The sequence below is a fragment of the Saccopteryx leptura genome, chromosome 3, assembly GCF_036850995.1.
Source record: "Saccopteryx leptura isolate mSacLep1 chromosome 3, mSacLep1_pri_phased_curated, whole genome shotgun sequence".
Taxonomy (NCBI): Eukaryota; Metazoa; Chordata; class Mammalia; order Chiroptera; family Emballonuridae; genus Saccopteryx; species Saccopteryx leptura.
The window spans coordinates 76,093,978-76,114,828 of NC_089505.1; the positions used below are offsets into that span (position 1 = coordinate 76,093,978).

At 44.1% G+C, this 20,851-nt stretch overlaps 1 protein-coding gene across 1 annotated transcript in view; it reads right to left on the reverse strand.

The window, feature by feature from the left end:
- Positions 1-1,095: 1,095 nt before the first annotated feature.
- LOC136398228 (zinc finger protein 208-like) overlaps positions 1,096-20,851 on the reverse strand; it is a 75,891-nt gene continuing 56,135 nt past the window's right edge. The window contains 6 exon segments of the mRNA XM_066372593.1: positions 1,096-2,410; positions 2,412-4,193; positions 7,455-7,528; positions 16,785-17,000; positions 18,195-18,262; positions 19,845-19,933. Coding sequence (XP_066228690.1) covers positions 2,264-2,410; positions 2,412-4,193; positions 7,455-7,528; positions 16,785-17,000; positions 18,195-18,262; positions 19,845-19,933 — 2,376 coding nt within the window. The 3' untranslated portion in view covers positions 1,096-2,263.

Here is a 20,851-nt window from a genome sequence, read left to right on the forward strand (position 1 = left end):
CCTAATGATAGTAGACTAAACTTTTTTCAACTAGTAGAATTTGTGAAGCAGAACATGGTGCAATTCCACAAGAAATCACAAGGGAGATGTAAACATATACGTATAACTCACAAGTCTTGAAGAAACAGAGCACACCTGTAGTGTACTCATGAAGGCCCCAGCAGAATGCCAACAGAGAGTTACAGGACCCAGAGCACATGCCTTTCATAGGGTTAATCAGCAGACTCCTTAAAATTCTTAAGTTTAAATTGTTCAAAATACAGTGGTACCTTCACACTTGAGTTTTAATCATTTCATGGCTGAACTCATGACTAAATTTGCTCTTGTATTAAATCGAATCTCCCCATTTAAATTAATGGGAATACAATTAATCCGTTCTGGCACCCCAAAGCCACACGGATTTTTTTGTTTAATATGCTTTTATTTATTTTTAATTATTTTATTTTATTTATTCATTTTTAGAGAGGAGAGAGAGAGAGGAGAGACAGAGAGAGAGAAGGGGGGAGGAGCTGGAAGCATCAACTCCCATATGTGCCTTGACCAGGCAAGCCCAGGGTTTCGAACCGGCGACCTCAGCGTTTCCAGGTCGACGCTTTACCCACTGCGCCACCACAGGTCAAGCTGTTTAATATGCTTTTTTAAATAAGAAAATGTACTTTATAAATAATAAACAGATATATACATAAGAGGATATAAAGAAATAAAATGGGGCCCTGGCCAGTTGGCTCAGTGGTAGAGCGTGGGCCTGGCGTGCAGGAGTCCCGGGCTGGATTCCCGGCCAGGGCACACAGGAGAGGCGCCCATCTGCTTCTCCACCCCCCCCCTCCTTCCTCTCTGTCTCTCTCTTCCCCTCCTGCAGCAGAGGCTCCATTGGAGCAAAAAGATGGCCTGGGCGCTGGGGATGGCTCCTTGGCCTCTGCCCCAGGCGCTAGAGTGGCTCTGGTCGCTACAGAGCGACGCCCCGGATGGGCAGAGCATCGCCCCCTGGTGGGCGTGCCGGGTGGATCCCGGTCGGGCGCATGCGGGAGTCTGTCTGACTGCCTCCCTGTTTCTAGCTTCGGAAAAGTAAAAAAAAAAACAAAACAAAAAAAAAAACCAACCAACAAACAAAAAGAAATAAAATGGTTTATGAAGTGTATTTACCTTCAAGGTCAGGTGAAGATGCTGGTGGAGATGAAGGAGACTGGCAGAGGCGGTTTTCATTTTGTGCACTGTATCTTAACATAACTTATTCTCTACTTACTTAATGCTACATTTAATTGCAAAATATAATTTACACACTACCCATAATATGTAACTTTATTGCTAAACTTAATTGCTATTATTTTACTTTGCTTAATCATCACTATTTTCTAAATTGACTTTTGGCTTTTTTGCCACACTTTCCTTGTTTTCACTTAGAGGCCATTTGAACAAAAACGTTTCCATGGAGGTTTGTTTCTTCCCCCTTTCAGAACCTTTGGCAAGCCATCTAGTGGAGGGTGGTGGAAGCTCCTGATTCAGATATCTGCTCATGACTTAAAGCAAAAAATCCCATGAGTGACTGCTCATCTCTCAAATTGCTCAATTTAAACTGTGTCAAGGTACCACTGTGAACCAAAACAGAGCCTGACCTGTGGCAGCACAGCGGAAAGGGTGTGGACCTGGAGCACTGAGGTTGCTGGTTTGAGGCCCTGACCTTGCCTGGTCAAGACACATATGGGAATTAATGCTTCCTGCTTCCCCTCTTATCTCTGTCCTCTCTAAAATGAATAAATAAATTCTAAAAAATAATAATAAATCACCTAAGTTTTGGTAATTTTTGCAGAGACCTTATCTAAGGGACACAGATGATGAAACGCCTGAAGTATGAGAAATTCTGTTGGTCATAGCAGTGTTGAGTAAGGTTTCCATACTGTGTAAAGCTTTCCATGTCCATTATATGTTAGTCTGTCATCCAGTATTATCATATGTTGAATAGAGTGTAAATGGAGACAATGACTTTGGAACATGTATTGCATTTACACGGCTTAATTCTCTGATGCTCCATGAAGTTTGTACAAGTTCAACATTTTGCTAAATTACTGACATTCTACTGTTTCTCTCCATCATGAATTCTGCAATGTTGGGGAAGTTTTGAGCACAGGTGAAGGGCTTTGCCCCATACTTGATATTTGCAAGGTACTTCTCTGATATGTGTTCTCTTGTTCAGTAAGATGAGTGGTCATTAAAAGTTTTGTCAAGCCCTCCATATTTGTAAGGCTTCTAATTGAGGATAAAATCTCTAATACTTATATTTAATAAGATTCCCCTCCCAAGCAAAGACTTGACCACACTCTCTACAAATGTATGGTTTCTGTCCAGTATGTACTCTTCTAATGATGAGTAAGGTTTCAGGACTGGCCAAAGGCTTTACCAAATCCTCATTTGTAAAGCTTCTGTCAAGTATGAAGTCTCTGATGTTGAGTAAGATTTGAGGAACGGGTAAAAGCTTTGCCACATTCTCTACATTTGTATGGTTTTTCTCCTGTGTGAATTCTTTGATGGACAGTAAGCTGTGATTTCCACATATAGGTTTTGCTACATTCTAAACATTTATGAGACCTCTCTCCAGTATGAATTTTCTGATGTCTAATAAGGATTGAGGAACGGCTAAAGGCTTTTCCACATTCTTTACATTTATAGGGCTTCTCACCGGTATGAACTCTCTGATGTTGAATAACAGTTGAGGACTTGCTAAAGGCTTTGCCACATTCTTTACATTTATAAGGCTTCTCACCGGTATGAACTCTCTGATGTTGAATAGCATTTGATGAATTGCTAAAGGCTTTGCCACATTCTCTACATTTGTATGGTTTCTCTCCTGTGTGGCTTCTCTGATGTATAGTAAGCTCTGAGTTCCGGATAAAGGTTTTGCCACATTCTAAACATTTATAAGACCATTTTCCAGTATGAACTCTTTGATGTGCAGTAAGGATCCAAGAACGTTTAAAGGCTTTGCCACATTCAGTGCATTTGTAAGGTCTCACTCCAGTATGAATTACTTCATGTGCACTAAGATCTGAATGCAAGGTAAAGGCTTTGCCACATGCTTCACATTTGTAGGGCTTCTCTCCAGTATGAATACTCCTATGGATACTAAGGCTTGAGGAATAGCCAAAGGCTTTGCCACATTCTCTACATTTATATGGCTTCTCTCCAGTGTGAATTCTCCTGTGTTTAGTAAGAGCTGAGGAACTGCTAAAGGCTTTGTCACATTCTCTACATTTATAGGGCTTCTCACCAGTATGAACTCTCTCATGTTGGGTAAGGTGTGATGACTTGCTAAAGGCTTTGCCACATTGTCCACATATAAAGGACTTCTCACCAGTATGAATAATCTGATGTTCAGTAAGTAGTGAAGAACTTCTAAAGGCTTTGCCACATTCTCTGCATTTGTATGGTTTCTCTCCTGTGTGAATTCTCTGATGTATAGTAAGCGGTGAGTTCCGGATAAAGGTTTTGCCACATTCTAAACATTTATAAGACCTCTCCTTAGTATGAACTCTCTGATGTTTAGTAAGATCTGATGAACTTCTAAATGCTTTGCCACATTCTCCACATTTATATGGTTTCTCTCCTGTGTGAATTCTTTGATGTATAGTAAGCTCTGAGTTCCACAGAAAGGTTTTTCCACATTCTAAACATTGATGAGACCTTTCTCCAGTATGAATTTTCTGATGCTTAGTAAGAGTTGAGAAACAGCTAAAGGCTTTGCCACATTCTCTGCATTTGTAAGGTCTCACTTTGGTATGAATATTTCTCTCATATAAAGTATGACATGAATGCCAATTAAACGTTTTACCAAATTCTTCATATTGAGAAAGGTTTTCTCCACTATGGACTTTCTTAAGTCTATTTACATTAAATATTTCACTAAAAGCTCTCTTACATAAATTGTAAGTGTAAGATTCCCCCTCAGTTTGAATATTCTCATCTTCGGTATGATTTGAAGATTGCTTAAAAGATTTAATAAATTTACTTTGTTCATTTGTTATCTCCACAACATGAATATCCTGATGAATATTAGAATGTGACATTTGGTCAAACACTTTGCCTTGTTCATAGTGGTTCTCTGGAAATGGAGTTTTCTCATTTTGATTATAAATTAATTCTTGTTTAAAGTTTTTCCAATGTTCACTGTATTGATAACTTCTGTCTCCGTTATGTATACTCTGGTAATCATCAAAGACAGAAATGCTTTTAGTGAAAGGTCTAATTTCATTTAACATCTACACTTATTCCCAAATAACTCCTCTGTGATAAATATTAAACCATGTTGGCTTTATAAAACTTGCTCTGATTTTATGAAAGTCATAGACATTGAAATGAAAAAGAATGCTATTTCTTGGTAGAAGAATAGGATTACCTTTTAAAGGCATTCCTACATTGACCACATAATAATTTCGTGTCTGCATGATAAATCTCAATGTTAGAAATCACTGATTGAAAGTTTAATCTCATAATAAATTTAAAACAAATAAAATGATTTTTTTTACTCCATAAATTACAGAAGTTCCTAGCTTTTCCAGATTTCTTTTTTTTTTTTTTTTTTTTACAGGGACAGAGAGAGTCAGAGAGAGGGACAGATAGGGACAAACAAACAGGAACAGAAAGAGATGAGAAGCATCAATCATCATTTTTTCGTTTTGACACCTTAGTTGTTCATTGATTGCTTTCTCATATGTGCCTTGACCATGGGGCTACAGCAAACCGAGTAACCCCTTACTCAAGCCAGCGACCTTGGGTGCAAGCTGGTGAGCTTTTGCTCATACCAGATGAGCCCGCACTCAACCTGGCAACCTCGGGGTCTTGAACCTGGGTCCTCCACATCCCAGTAGGATGCACTATCCACTGCGCCCGGTCAAGCGCTGGTGAGCTTCTTGTTTTGCTCAAACCAGATGAACCCACACTTAAGCTGGCAACCTTGGGGTCTCGAACCTGGGTCCTTCCGCATCCCAGGCCAACGCTCTATCTACTGCGCCACTGCCTGGTCAGGCCAGATTTCCTTTTGAAGACTATGTAATAGTAAAAAAATTTTTTCATCTTCATTTTTAAAATTTATTTATTTTAGTGAGATGATGGGAGGCAGAGAGACAAGAATCCTACATGCACTCAACCGGTATCCACTGGCAGGTCAAGTAGGGGTGATGTTTTGTCCATCAGGGACCCTGGCTCCGTTGCTCAACAACATAGTTACTTTGGTTTTATTTTTGTATTTTTCTTTTTTTTTTTTTGTATTTTTTCTGAAGCTGGAAACGGGGAGAGACAGTCAGACAGACTCCCGCATGCGCCCGACCGGGATTTACCCGGCACGCCCACCAGGGGCGACGCTCTGCCCACCAGGGGGCGATGTCTGCCCCTCCGGGGCGTCGCTCTGCGGCAACCAGAGCCACTCTAGGGCCTGGGGCAGAGGCCAAGGAGCCATCCCCAGCGCCCGGGGCCATCTTTGCTCCAATGGAGCCTCAGCTGCGGGAGGGGAAGAGAGAGAGAGGAAGGAGGGGTTGGGGGTGGAGAAGCAAATGGGCGCTTCTCCTGTGTGCCCTGGCCAGGAATCGAACCCGGGTCCTCCGCACGCCAGGCCGACGCTCTACAGCTGAGCCAGCCGGCCAGGGCCTATTTTTGTATTTTTCTTAAGTGAGAAGCAGGGAGGCAGAGAGACAGACTCCTGCTTATACATGACCGGGATCCACCAGGCAAGACCACTAGGGGGCAAAGCTCTGCCCATTTGGGGCATTGCTCTGTTGCCTGAAGCCATTTTAGCACCTGAAGCGGAGGCCATGGTGCCATCCTCAGTGCCCGGGCCAACTTGCTCTAGTGGAGAAAAGGTAAAGAAGGCATGGAAAAGCAGATAATGGCTTTTACTATGTGCCTTGAACAGGAATCAAATCTGGGACATCCACATGCCAGGCCAATGCTCTAGCACTGAACCAACTGGCCAGGGCTGCAATACAGCCATTTATTTAGTACCTGAGGTAGAGGCCTTGGTGCCATCCTCAGTGCCTGAGGCAACTGTTTCTAACCATTCCAGCCATGGCTGTGCAAGGAGAACAGAGAGAGAAATAGAAAGAGGGGAAGAGGCAGAGAAGCAGATGGTCGCTTCTCCTGTGTACCCTGACCGGGAATCAAACATGGGATGTCTACACGTGGGGCCCATGCTCTACCACTGGGCACATCAGCCAGGGCTGAGCTTTCTTTTTAGAAACTAACTGATATGCAATATAACTGACTTAGAGGGAGTTTCCTAAATGTCCAATATTTTTTATTTATTTAGAAAACAAAGAGTCACAAATAATTATCCTGTCTTAGCCAGATAGCTCAGTTGATTAGAGCATCATCTCAAAACACAGAGGCTGCTGGTTCAATTCCCAGTCAGGACACATACAGGAGTAGCTCAAAGTTCCTGTCTCTCTCCACCTCTTTCTCTTCATCTCTTTGGCTAAAATCAATGCAATAAGTGGGTTATTTTTTCTTTTTTAAGAGAGGCAGGGAGCTGGACCAGGTGGTGGCGCAGTGAATAGAGCAACAGACTGGGATGCGGAGGACCCAGGTTTGAAACCCTGAGGTCGCCAGCTTCAGCGTGGGCTCATCTGGTTTGAGCAAGGCTCACCAGCTTCAGTCCAAGGTCGCTGGCTCGAGCAAGGGGTCACTCGGTCTGCTGCAGCCCCCCCCCCCCCCAGTCAAGGCACATATGAGAAATCAATCAATTCACAACTAAGGAAACAAAATGAAGAATTAATGTTTCTCATCATTCTCCCTTCCTGTCTGTCTGCCCCTCTCTCTGCCACACACAAAAAATAGAGCAACGGGGAATCATATGAATATTGAGCTGCTCTTATATGAGCCTTGACCAGACATTCAAACAGACAATGTCTGGGCTCCAGATGACCCTTAAAAAAACTGACCTATCCAAGTAGGGCTTACTCTATTTTTTTATTTTCAGAGAGATAGAGGCAGGGAGAGAGAAAAGAGAAAGAAGGGAAGCATTCATTTGTTGTTCAAACCTGTTGTCCACTCACTAGCTCCTTTTCATGTGAGCCCTTACCAGTGATGAAATCCACAACCTTGTTGTTTCAGGATGATGCTTTCAACCAATCAAGCTAACAGGCCACAGTGTAATAACCATTTTAAAAATTAATAAGACTTGTCCCACCGAGACCAAAGACCTCCGTTGTTTATACTGTCATCCTGGTATGCAGAGGTTGCAGGCTCAATCTCTGATCAGGGCACATAGTGGAAAAGATCAATGTTTCTGTCTGTCACTAGCTCTCTGTCACTCTCTCCCCATTCCTCTCTCTAAATTAATAAATAACAACAAAATAATTGACTCAGGTTAGTTCTGTCCATATTAACATCCTTTCTTCTCACCACTCTTCCTAAAATTCCAAGGGTTTCATTAAGTGTACAGTATCAAAACCACATCTTCCATATCTTACCAGTATTATTTTAGATGAGAAATCTTCTATTCCTGACTTTTGTAACAAGGTCTTGTTGTCTTCAGATGACTCAGCTAAAATACACAAAATAAATGGACTTACCAGCAATTATGGACATAATTACATTTTGAGAACTCCAAAGGAAGTTCAAAGCAAGACCAAGAAAGGTAACAATGATGTAAAGTCACATCAGAGAGGAATGAATATTTCCTTCCATTACTGACAATTATCTGCTGAAACACCCAGGCACAGAATGGCGATATGAACTGGCTGCCTCGCTGCTTCCTGAAAGGCTATTTCTGTTCTGCATGACACAGGGCGCCAAGAGAACAGCAGCACAGGGTGAATGCACTGTAGACTTTTTTAAAAAGTGAGTAATTGTTCAAACACACAGAGACTGCAGTACTGAAAACAGATATCAAACCCAAAGAAGCATGAGCAGTAGTGATGCACAGATAGACTGTCAACCTGCGTTGCTGAAGTCCCAGGTCTAATCCCCAAGGTCTCTGGCCTGACTGTGAGCTCATTTGGCTGCAGTGAAGGCTCTAAAATTGAAGAACAAAGTCACCAGACCAGGTGGTGGTACAGTGGATAGAGTGTTGGCCTGGCATGCTGAGGACCCAGTTTGAAAGCCCCAACGTTGGTATCTAGAGTGTGGGCACACCAGTTTGACCAATACAGGAGTTATGAGCTTAAGAGTGGGGTTATACACATGACCCCATGGTCGCTGGCATACAGTGGTTTCTGGCTTAACACCCAAGGTTACTGACTTGAGCAAGGAGTCACTGGCTTGGATGGAGCCCTCTTGTTGAGCCCTCCAAATATGAAAACCATTCGGTGAACAACTAAAATGATTCAACTACAAGTTAATGCTTGTCATCTCTCTCCCTTGCTGTATATCACCCTTGGTAAAATAATACTAGAAGGCAGAGTGTCATCTTAAAAGGAAGAAAAAATAATCAAGAATGTGAATATAAATGTGAAGAAATAAATGGATAATAAAAAAGAATGAAACTTTAGCATTTGCAGAAGCATGGCCATACATAGAAGGTATTGTGCTAAGGGAAATAAGTCTGGCAGAGAAACACATGTACCATCTGATGTCAATTATATGTGAAATCTAAAGAACAGTATAAATGAACTGTTTAACCAGAAACAGTTATATAACCAGAAACAGACACAGTGAACAGAGTGATGGCTGACAGAGGACAGGGGGTTGGAAGACTAGGTCAAAATGATGAAGCAGCTTCACCTGTAGCAGTGCAGTGGATAAAACATTGACCTGAAACACTGAAGTTGCTGTTTCAAAACCCTGGGCTGCCTGAACAAGGTACATACGGGAGTTTATGCTTCCTGCACCTCACCCCTCTGTGCTACCCCCCCAGATGAATAAGTAAAATCCTAAAATATAAGAGGAAGCAGCCTCACAAGGTGGTGACGCAGTGGTTAGAACACTGAATGGGAACAGAGAGGACCCATGTTCTAAACCCCAAGGTCGCCGACTTGAGCATGGGCTCCCCAGCTTGAGCGTGAGGTTGCTGGCTTGAGTGTAGTATCATAGACATGACCTCATGGTCACTGGCTTGAGCCAAAACGTCTCACTCACTCAGCTGTAGCCTCTCCTCCACCGTCAAACCATATAAATGCAAGCAATCAATAAACAAGTAAGATGCCACAACAAAGAATTGATGCTTCTTATCTCTCTCCCTTCCTATCTGTCTGTCCCTGTCTCTGTCAAAAATTAAAAAGAAACAAATGATACATCTGAAAAAATAACATCTGTTCCAAGGATTCCTGAAATTTCTGCACCCAATTTTAAGATCTCAACCACTTCTGTCAAAAACTCCAAATGACAAAAAACAACCTATCATGTAATTCCTCCAGTATGTGCACATGCTTTCTCAGGTGCCCAAAGGTATAGAAGAGGAGCCAGATCATAGCAGCCCTCAGTCCAAGGGGAGGACTTGGCCCCCACTGCTAATGAGATGAGGAAGATCTTTATAGCAAAAGCAGAGTTTCTTGAGGATGCTGGAACACAGGACATGTTGGAGACAAGCTGTCCCTCAATCAAAGCAACCAGAATTAACCTGGGCTTCTCACAGCCCTTTCCACTGCAGCAGCTTCCCAGCCACACTTTAAAGTCTGGCTTCCTCTGTGACCTTTACGTCGCTTACCAGCATCATCTGCTTCCTCAACCCACCTACCTGGGTGGAAGGATACTGTCATTTTCCTTCACAGCTACAATTTCTAAGTCATTTTGTGCCCAGGTGAGAAGACATGGTACAATATTACAATGTTCTAGAAAAAAACTTTCCAAAATACTGTTTTCTGATAGCACCTTAATCATTCTAACACCACGTAAGTTTTCATACACTGAGGTCTAATCAATGTGCATCATGAAGCCTTTGTTTCTATTATACACCAGCAAACCCCCATATTTGTTTCTTGATGGCAGAATTCAAAAGCTACCTTGCAAGACAGAAGCTACCATGTGATCTCCTAATGAAAGAAACAAAATGCTGCAGGTACAGAATAAACTCAGGAAGGAAGTCATCCTCACCCAGGGAGACCAGGTTCCTGTAGTTCTCCAACATCACATCCGTGTACAGTTTACGCTGACCTGGGTCCAGGCATTCCCACTCCTCCTGAGAGAAATCTACAGCCACATCCCTGAAGGTCACATTCCTGAAGGTCAATACTTTCTGAAAGAAAAGACAGATTAACAGATGTCTACACTCTGAGTTTATAACATCATCCATCATGAAAACACGTTTAGAAGTGGTTTTGTCCTAGGAGAAAATGATCCAGTAAGATCATTTTTGCCCAGCAATATATATTTCTTCTGTGAGAGAGAAACAGCATCACACAGACAGGTTTGAGAGATGTGAGAATTTCAACTCAAGTTGTGGCAATATTATTCATTGACTGCTTTCTGATACATGCCTTGACCAACCAGGTGGCTCTAGCTGAGCCAGGGACCCATCGCCCAAACCAGCAACCTTTGGGCTCATGCCAGCAACCAAGGGATAATGTCCATAACCCCACGCTCATGCCAGGGAACCTGGCTTGAAATCAGTGACCTCGAAGCTTTGAATCTGGGTCTTTCTACAGCCACATCCCTGAAGGTCAATAGTTTCTGGAAGATAAGACACATTAATGAAGGTACACATTCTGAGTTTATAATGTCAACCAAAATGAAAACAGGGTTAGAGGTGGTTTTGTCATATGAGAAAATAATTCAGGACATTTTTCAAAAAAAAGACCATATCATTTTTGCCCAGCAATATATATATTTCTTCTGTGTGAGAGAGAGAAACTGGGTCACACAAACTGGTTAGAGAGAGATGAGAAGCATCAACTCAAGTTGTGGCACTTTTAGTTGTTCATTTACTGCTTTCTGATATGTGCATTGACCAAGTGGCTCTGGCTGAGCCAATGACCTGCTGCTCAAGCCAGCAACCTTTAGCTTCATACCAGCAAGCATGGGGTACTCTCTATAACAGGGATCCCCAAACTTTTTACACAGGGGGCCAGTTCACTGTCCCTCAGACCGTTGGAGGGCCAGACTATAAAAAAAAACTATGAACAAATCCCTATGCACACTGCACATATCTTATTTTAAAGTAAAAAAACAAAATGGGAACAAATACAATATTTAAAATAAAGAACAAGTAAATTTAAATCAACAAACTGACCAGTATTTCAATGGGAACTATGCTCCTCTCACTGACCACCAATGAAAGAGGTGCCCCTTCCGGAAGTGCGGTGGGGGCCGGATAAATGGCCTCAGGGGGCCGCATGTGGCCCACGGGCCGTAGTTTGGGGACCCCTGCTCTATAACCCCATGCTCAAGCCAGGGACCCAGGTTGAAGTCAGTGACCTCGGGGGTTTGAATCTGGGTCCTCAGTGTCCCAGGTCAGTGCCTTACCTACTGTGCCACTACCTGGTCAGGCAGCAATACTCTTTTTCTCAAAAATTTTTTGTCTTTTGTTTTCTTAATCTTTCACGAGTAATATTTTTTAATTTATTTTCTAACATTGAGTAAGGAGGAGCACACATGTCCATAAATCCACTACACAGACTTGACTTTTCAAGAAGATGAATTTTAAAATTAAGTCATCACTGTGACTTGGTAGATCAGTCAGAGAATTCTCCTGATATACCAATGTGGCAGGTTCGATTCCTGGTCAAGGCATACACAAAAAATCAACCACTTAATAAATAACTGAAACAGCAAGTTCATGGCTTTTTCCTCTCTCTCTAAAATTAATAAATAGAACTAAGGCATCAACACAGGCATGTGGATTTGTCAGTGCTGTATTTGTATCGCTCACGATCACTTGTCACAACAAGTTAGAAGTGTACTTGGCCTGACCTGTGGTGGCGCAGTGGATAAAGCGTCGACCTGGAAATGCTGAGGTCGCCGGTTCGAAACCCTGGGCTTGCCTGGTCAAGGCACATATGGGAGTTGATGCTTCCAGCTCCTCCCCCCTGTCTCTCTCTCCTCTCTGTCTCTCTCTCTCTCCTTTCTAAAATGAATAAATAAAAAAAATTAAAATTTTTTTTAAAAAAAAAAAAAAAAAAAAAAAAAAAGAAGTGTACTTGTTCAATTTTACATCAACAACAGTGAACTGCTATTTTCTGCAAATGCTGAATCTCACTCAGGAGTTCTGGGATGGGGCCTGTGCTCCCACACAGCTAACAAGCTCTCTTTCTACCAATGATGACTATGTCTGTAGTCCATGTGCCACGCTCCTGAATAACAGACAAAGAAAACTCGAGCGAAAATGCATACATGACTTTGAGCTGAAATTTTAACAGAATTTCTTGTTCTCAAAGAATAGGATGCATAGCAACCACAAATTTACTATACATAATCTTTGAACAAGATATTTATTCCCTTACTGTGAAACTGCTTTGTGAAACAGAGTGAAGGGTAGGCCTTGAGTTTTATTTCAAATGTAATCTACAATTTTCAAAAAAAGTACAAATATTGGCCAATATTCATAGAAACTCCATAAACATGTATAGAAGTTTCCATAACTGATAACAACAAAAACATCTTAAGCAAGAAGAAAAAATAGCTCAAATAATGTTAACATTTTTTTTTAATATTTATTTAAAATTTTATTGCTGGAAACCAGGAGGCAGTCAGACAGACTTCCGCATGCGCCCGACTGGGATCCACCCAGCACGCCCAGCAGGGGGCGATGCTCCACCCATCTGGGGTGTTGCTCTGTTGTAACCAGAGCCATTCTAGCACCTGAGGCAGAGGCCACAGAGCCATCCTCAGCGCCCCAGCCAACTTTGCTCCAATGGAGCCTTGGCTGCGGGAAGGGAAGAGAGAAACAGAGAGGAAAGAGAGGGGGAGGGGTGGAGAAGCAGATGGGCACTTCTCCTGTGTGCCCTGGCCGGGAATCGAACCTGGGACCCCTGCACGCCAGGCCGATGCTCTACCACTGAGCCAACCAGCCAGGGCCTGTTAACATGTTCTGTACACAGACATACATAGGAGAACTAGGTACAATTTATAAGTGATATAAAATAAAATGAAATCCAGATATTGTAATTATGTAGTTTTATGAATCAGTTGTGAATAATACTTGTTTTTTGTTGTTTTTTTGTAACAGAAAGAGACAGAGAGGGACAGACAGACAGGAAAAGAGAGAGATAAGATGCATCAATTCTTTGTTGCAGTACCTTCATTGTTCATTGATTGTTTTTTATATGTGTCTTGACTGGGGGGCTAAAGCAGAGCAAATGATCCCCTTATTCAAGTTACCAACCTTGGGCTCAAGCCAGCGACTCTGGGCTTCAAGCCAGAAACCATGTAGTCATGCCTATGATCCCACGCTCAAGACACCAACTCCATGGCTCAAGCTGGTGACCTTGGGGTTTCAAACCTGGGTCCTCTGTGTCACAGTCCAATGCTCTATCCACTGCAGCACCACCTGGTCAGGTGATACTCGTGTTTTATAAACACAGTAGCAAGAAGAACATTCATAATAATAGAAAAAATATTTAGAGCAATTATTTTTTCTCTAATTTCCTTAAAAAATTTTATACACATTCTTGGAGTTATCTGCTGTGACATTGTAGGCAATAACATGAATAAGGAAATTATCTGAAAATGATCAGAAAAAATAGTAATTTTTGCAAATGTCCATCCACATGTATCCACCACGTTCTGTTCTTTAACATTCCCTTTAAATAGGAAGATGCGGCCTGACCTGTGGTGGCGCAGTGGATAAAGCGTCAACCTGGAAATGCTGAGGTCGCCGGTTCGAAACCCTGGGCTTGCCTGGTCAAGGCACATATGGGAGTTGATGCTTCCAGCTCCTCCCCCCGTCTCTCTCTCTGTCTCTCCTCTCTCTCTGTCCCTCTCCTCTAAAATGAATAATAAAAAAAAATTTAAAAATAAATAAATAAATAGGAAGATGTTCTCACCAATCTAGTGAACAAGTCTCTTCTAGCTGCTCTTTTCTGTTGGAACTTCCTCAGTATTCTGACCTGTACAAGGTGCATTTCCTTAATCCTACCCCACAGAGGTGACGCTGCAGCCTCATGAACCCAAAGCCTAGTTTCCCTTCATATTGATGCTCAAGCTTCTGACCCATCCTCATAAGGATGATGGACACAGTTGCCCTCCCAGGTTGATGTCACAAAGGGGATATTTCTAGTATTTGAAAGTGATGAGAGAGTAATGGTAGCATGAGAGATAACCCTGATCTCTCCCTTTGAAATTTCAACAAATTGAACAATAACATAGTGAAGTAACCCCAGCTGGGCTCACACTGAACCTGAAAGAGCCCCACACTGAAAGGACTTAAGGTGTAGTGGGTTGAAAAGGAGGGTGGAGATAAAACATAGTCACAGTCAGCTCTGAAGAGAGAAGCTGGCCTGCTCAGGTGTTTCTTTCTTTTTCTTTGCTGCACTGTGGGAAAGAGGAAGGGCCATGCTGCCTGGGTAAGGTTTCCTGTGAAATGAAGAGTGAAGTCTGGAGTGCCTGAACCTCCTTCAGATAGAGGCAGAGAGGTAGAGGGGGAGGTGCTGAACTAAGGAGCAGGGACTGAGCGCAGGGTCCCGGCCTTGGTCCCCTGGTCTGCCTGCAGCCCACTCTCTGCACCGAGACAGAGAAAGTGCGGTCCCCCAGTCTCCCAGATACCAAGTCCCTCACCACGTAGGTAGGAAAAGTGGCAGTGGCAGATCCCACAGCTAGCTCTCCAGAGCCACTCTAACCCCTGAGAAATACAGCTACTCCACATCAGGTCCCTAGTTTCTTGAGATGTGGGGAGGAGCACCCAGAGACCTCAAATCACTATTGCTAGAAACTTCAATCCACAAAATCGTAAAGCCATAAAGCTGAAGATGTAAAACCCTCATTACAAGCCACATCCACCAATGACTGTGGCCCTGCCTACATCGTTAACAGGAAGGTCGCACTGGAGTTCTGCCCAAGAATTTCAGAGACAAAACTTATAGAATAGTGATCCTAAACAAAATACTAGCAACTTGAATACAACAACACATTAAAAAAATAATACGTCATGGCCCTGGCCGGTTGGCTCAGTGGTAGAGCGTCAGCCTGGCGTGCAGAAGTCCCGGGTTCGATTCCCGGCCAGGGCACACAGGAGAAGCGCCCATTTGCTTCTCCACCCATCCCCCTCTCCTTCCTCTCTGTCTCTCTCTTCCCCTCCCGCAGCCAAGGCTCCATTGGAGCAAAGATGGCCCTGGCGCTGGGGATGGCTCCTTGGCCTCTGCCCCAGGCGCTAGAGTGGCTCTGGTCACAGCAGAGCGACGCCCCGGAGGGGCAGAGCGTCGTCCCCTGGTGGGCATGCCAGGTGGATCCCGGTCGGGCGCATGCGGGAGTCTGTCTGACTGTCTCTTCCCATTTCTAGCTTCGGAAAAATACACAAAGAAAAAAAAAAAAAATACATCACAATTAACGTGGGATTTATTCCAGGACTACAATTGTGGTTTGATATACATAAGTCATGTAACACTCAATAAAATTGGAATAGAAGGAAAGTACCTCAACATAATAAAGGCCATATATGACAAACCGTCAGTTAATACTAAATGGAGAAAAACTGAAAGCTTTTCCTCTGAAATCAGGAAAAACATAAGGCTGCCCAGTCTCTCCACTCTGATTCAACATAGTGTTAGAAGTGTTAGCCACAGCAATCAGGAAAGAGAAAGAAATAAAAGCAATTTATATTGGGAAAGAAGTAACAGTATCACTTTTTGCAGATGATATAATCCTGTATATAGAAAACCCAAGGCCCTGGCCAGTTTGCTTAGTAGTAGAGTGTCTGCCCACGGTGTGGATGTCCACGGTTCAATTCCCTGTCAGGGCACACAGGAGATGTCCCCATCTGCTCTGCAGCCTTTCCTCTCTCACTCACTGTCCTCTTCCCCTCCTATAGCCATAGCTCGATTGCAGTGAGTTGGTAAAGGGCACTGAGGATGACTCCATGGTCTCCACCTCAGTAACCAAGAAGAGCCTGGTTACTGAACAATGGAGCAATGCCTCAGATGGGCATAGCATCGCCCCCTAGTGGCCTTCTGGGTGGGTTCCAGTCGGGGGCATGCAGGAGTCTGTCTCTGCCTCTCCTCCTCTCATTGAAGAAAGAAGAAAGAAAACCCCAAAGGTTCCACAAAAAAATTATTAGAAACAATAAACCAATACTGTAAAGTCGCAGGATGCAAAATCAACATACAAAAGTCTGTTGATTTCATATATGTCAAAGCCTGACTTGTGGTGGCGCAGTGGATAAAGTGACAACCTGGAACACTGAGGTCTCCGGTTCAAAACCCTGAGCTTGTCTGGTCAAGGCACATATGGGAGTTGATGCTTCCTGCTCCTCCCGCCTTTCTCTCTCTCTCTCTCTCTCTCTCTGTCTCCTCTCTAAAAAATGAATAAATAAAATTAAGAAAATATAATCACTAGTTTAAAAAAAAATAAAATAAAATAAAACTCTAGAAAATGAACTAAAAAAATATAACCACCTTTACAGTTGCAAGACAAATACCTTGGAATAAACTTAATAAACGATGTAAAGGATCTATGCTTGTATGTTGAAAATTACAAAGCATTATTAAAAAAGATTGAAAAGGACAAAATGAAATGGAAAAATATTTCATGTCATGGATTGGAAGAATCAACATAGTTAAAATGGCCATATTACCAAAAGCAATATACAAATTTAATGCAATCTCCATCAAAATCCGCTACCTCTCTCTAAAATCAATAAAATGAGCATTTGAAGAAAATTCACTGAAGTTATGAGGAAAGGCAAACACGGCCTCTGAGCAGGAAACATCGCTTACCTGAGAAGCAGACATTCTGTACTAGTCCTGCTCCTGCTTGTTTTCCCAGGCGACAGTATGTTGAGGAGTCAAGTCTGCATTTTGAGAATGTGCCACCACAGGTGTCCACACAGACCTTTAATCTGTTTCCAGCACACTCACAGACAGAAGGACCTGGAAATACTGAAAAGTCCACTCTCTCCTGTCCTTCCTCACTGGAGTCAGCCAAAAGTGCTCCTGCAGGGAGACCACACTGTATTATTTTTGTCTTCACCTGTGTGTCCTCCCTCAGACACACATTCCCACAGCAATGAGAATGGGCGCTGCTCTCCTGAACATCCAAACCCAACACAACACCCTGTCACCTCCCCTGACCGTCCCTGTTCCCCACTCTCACTAATGCATCCCGGGAGCTCTCTCCTCTCAGGACAATGTCTGTACGTCCCCACCTACCTTTGCCTTTCTCCTAAGATTCCAGGGTTCCTCTTTTGCCTCTGAGACCTGTTCTCTGAGCACACTTGTACTTCTGACTTTATTTTTTTTCTTTGTGACAGAAAGAGGGACAGACAAGCAGGAAGGGAGAGAGATGAGAAGCATCGATTCTTTGTTGTGGCTCCTTAGTTGTTCATTGATTGCTTTCTCATATGTGCCTTGACTGGGGGGCTAAAGCAAGAGTGACCCCTTGCTCAAGCCAGTGATCTTCACCTCACGCGAGCAACCTTAGACTTCATGCTAGCAATCTTTGGGCTCACGTTAGCGACCATGGGTTCATGTCTATGATACCATGCTTAAGCCAGTGACCCTGCACTCAAGCCAGCAACCTCAGGATAAAAATCTGGGTCCTCTGTGTCTCATTTTGATGCTTTATCCACTGTGTCACCACCTGCTTAGGCTACTTCTCTGACTTCTAAATAAAATTTCTGTTATAAAAAACAAACACTTAAAGCAAATGCATACAAGATCCTTCCTATTAATCCCTGGGCTCACCTTGGAACCTCCTGGAGCAGCTCATTAAAAGAATGTGGCCCGAACTTTGGTGGTGCAGTGAATATAGTTTTGACCTAGAACACTGAGGTCACAGGTTCAAAATCCTTGGTTTCATGAGCAAGGCAAATATGGAAGTTGATGCTTCCTGCTCCTCCCTCTTTCTCTCTCTCTCTCTCACTACTCTTTAAATTGAATAAAGAACTAAACAAAACAATGCTGTTGCACCCAGAGAAGCTCTCTGACTTTGAGGGGATAGTGCAGGTGATGTCCTTTCTTAAAAACCAAGCCATTTCATGGGACCCCCGAGGGGAATGGTTTAGCTTCAATAAGCATGCAGATCCCTTGGGGATGAGGGCTCCACTCTTAAGTTGTGGTTCTGCGGGTCTGCAGTGCAGCCCATGATACAGCATCATTATCTAGGTCCCTGCGGTGCCTACATTGCACCCCCAGAGCTGTTTTCAGCAGCACTGGCTGACGGGTACCAGACACAGCACACCTCACACTTCTGGATGCTGGAAGGGCGGTTTCAAACTTTCAGTCACTAATTCAACAAATCATATGAAAAAAAGAAAAAGATGCTGAACACTAGATGAACTCAAGAAAAAAGGTTCTAACTGCTAGGGTCTGACATCCTTACCAAGTGCACAATGAAATACCCTAATATTGTTTACTAAACAACAATGGCTGTTTCAACGTTTGATAAACACTAGAAAGGATGCGGTCTCAGAATTCAAACTTCACACAATATATTGAAAAGAAAAATTATATCAAACTTTTTTAATGTAATGATTTTTAGGATCAAAGATGTAAAAAGTTGAGACTGCCTCATACTTGGGAAAGAATTATAAGCTCTGCTTATGGCCTTGGCCAGTTTGCTCAATGGTAGAGCATAGGTCCAGTGCATGGAAGTCCTGGGTTTGATTCCTGCTAAGGGCACACAGACTAAGCGATGGTCTGTTTCTCCACCCCTCCCCCTATCCCTTCTCTCTCTGTTTCTCTTCTCCTTCTGCAGCCATGGCTTTATTAGAGCAAGGTGGCCCCAGGTACTGAGGATGGCTCCATGGCCTCACCTAAGGTGCTAAAATAGGTCAACTGCAGAGCAACAGCCCTAGATAGGCAGAGATCACACCTTAGTGGGCTTGCTGAGTGGATCACAGTGGGGGTGCATGCAGTAGTCTTTCTGCCTCCCTACTTCTCACTTAAGGGAGGGGAAAAAAGAATTATAAGCTCTGGTTATGAGATATCACCAATGCTTATTTTAAAAGTTAATAACTACTGCAAGAAAGTAGATATTCAACAGACTAGGATTTATCTCAATAAGTTTTCTTTTAAATAAATTAAATGAGATGTGGAGTAAAAGAGGTAAATTCATTGGGACGAAAATAAGAATTCTTTTTTCTTCACCCCCCACTTCAGCTCCCCATCCCCCCTTCCTACTCCCATCTCTCCGGGCCCCTCCCTCTCCTCGGGGTTTCTCCCCTTTCTTCCCCTCGCGCCCTTTTTCCTGATTACTGGCACTCTCCCGTCGCGGTCCTGTCCCCCCCCTCCCCCACGTTGCTGTCATGGCCCCTCACTGACTTCTCCTCCCCTCCCGTGTCTCTCTCCGTCCAGACCCCTCCCAGCCCCGCTCTGCGCGTCCCCAGGGCCTCTTCGCTGTCGCCGCTCCCACACAGCCCTCCCCGCACGGGCCCGGGGCTCTTCTGGGGACCCCGCATTCTCGCCCCGAATCCCCGCCCCATGGACAGTGTGCTCTTCCTGGCCCGGGCCTCATATTAAATGGGGTGGGGTCTCAGGAGGGGGTCCGCAGGTCCCCAGGCCGCATGGGGGGGGCAGTCTGGGATCTACGATCTGAAGGAGGCCAGGCTGGCGGGCGGAGGGGCGCACACTGTCGGTGACCAGCACCCGAGTCCGTCTTCCGGGACTTTAAACAGCACATGGGGGGGGGGGCTGGCCCCTCGGCAGAAAACCCCACGAGAGGTGGGTCCCACGCCCGACGGAGGGGGGACACGGGCAAGGCGGCTTCAGTTTCCTCAGAAACCGACGCGGAGTCCCCACCCGGCAGCCAGGGAAGCGGGCAGGCTCGGGGCCTCTCACCGGGACTCCGCACTCACCGCTGGGGGCTCGGAAGCAGTGCTCTTGGCGTTCCTACCGACCCTCAGTCTCCCCGCGTGCAGGAATGGGGACTGGGGAGCGCCATGTTTAAACCGGGAAGACCGGCCTTAGTCCTGCGAGACCTTCGCTACAGACGCTCCGGGGTTGGAAAGAAGCTGCGAGTGCGCAGTGCACCTAAAGCCTGGCTGGAGTGACTGGCTGTCTGAATGCTTCTCGCAGTGGGTGGGAACTCAATACTGACCAATCAGAAGTGACGATAGCAGAATAATGAAAGGTGCCAAAAAGCAGCATGTCCTGTGCTCCCCTCCACCTTTCTCACTGGTGATAAATTTTTTGTTGGTAATTGAATGACTAAGGTAATGTTCAGTAAGACTTAAATATCATTCCTCATAAAATTTGTATGATTTTTTTTTATCCAAAGTTAATATAATGAATCCCTGGCTGGGTGGTTCAGTTGGTTTGAGTATCGTCCTCTACACCAAGGTTGTGGTAACCCGGATAGGCCACCTCCAAGAAGCAAGCAATGAATGCATAAATCAAGAAGAACAAATCCATGTTTCTCTGACTCCCGTCCCCCACACCTTGCCTAAAAATCAATTTTAAAAATTAAAGAACACTGTGATGACACCCCAAGGATTGAATGTTGGGTTACAACTTTGACACACACATCATAAGATTTTTCTTAGATGGCCCTGGTCCAGTTGCTCTGTGGGTTAAGGCAACCTCCCAATATGACAAAGTTGTGGGTTTGATCCTGGGTCAGGGCACATACAAGAATCAACCAATGGCCTGACCCGGCAGTGACACAGTGGATGGAGCATTGGCCTGGGACGTAGAAGACCCAGGTTTGAAACACCCAGGTTGCCAGATTGAGCACGGGCTCACTTACTTGACCACAGGATCATTGGCTTGAATGAGAGATCAGAGACATAATCTCATGGTCACCGGTTTTAGCCCAAGGTTGCTGGCTTTAGGAAGGGGTCTCTGAA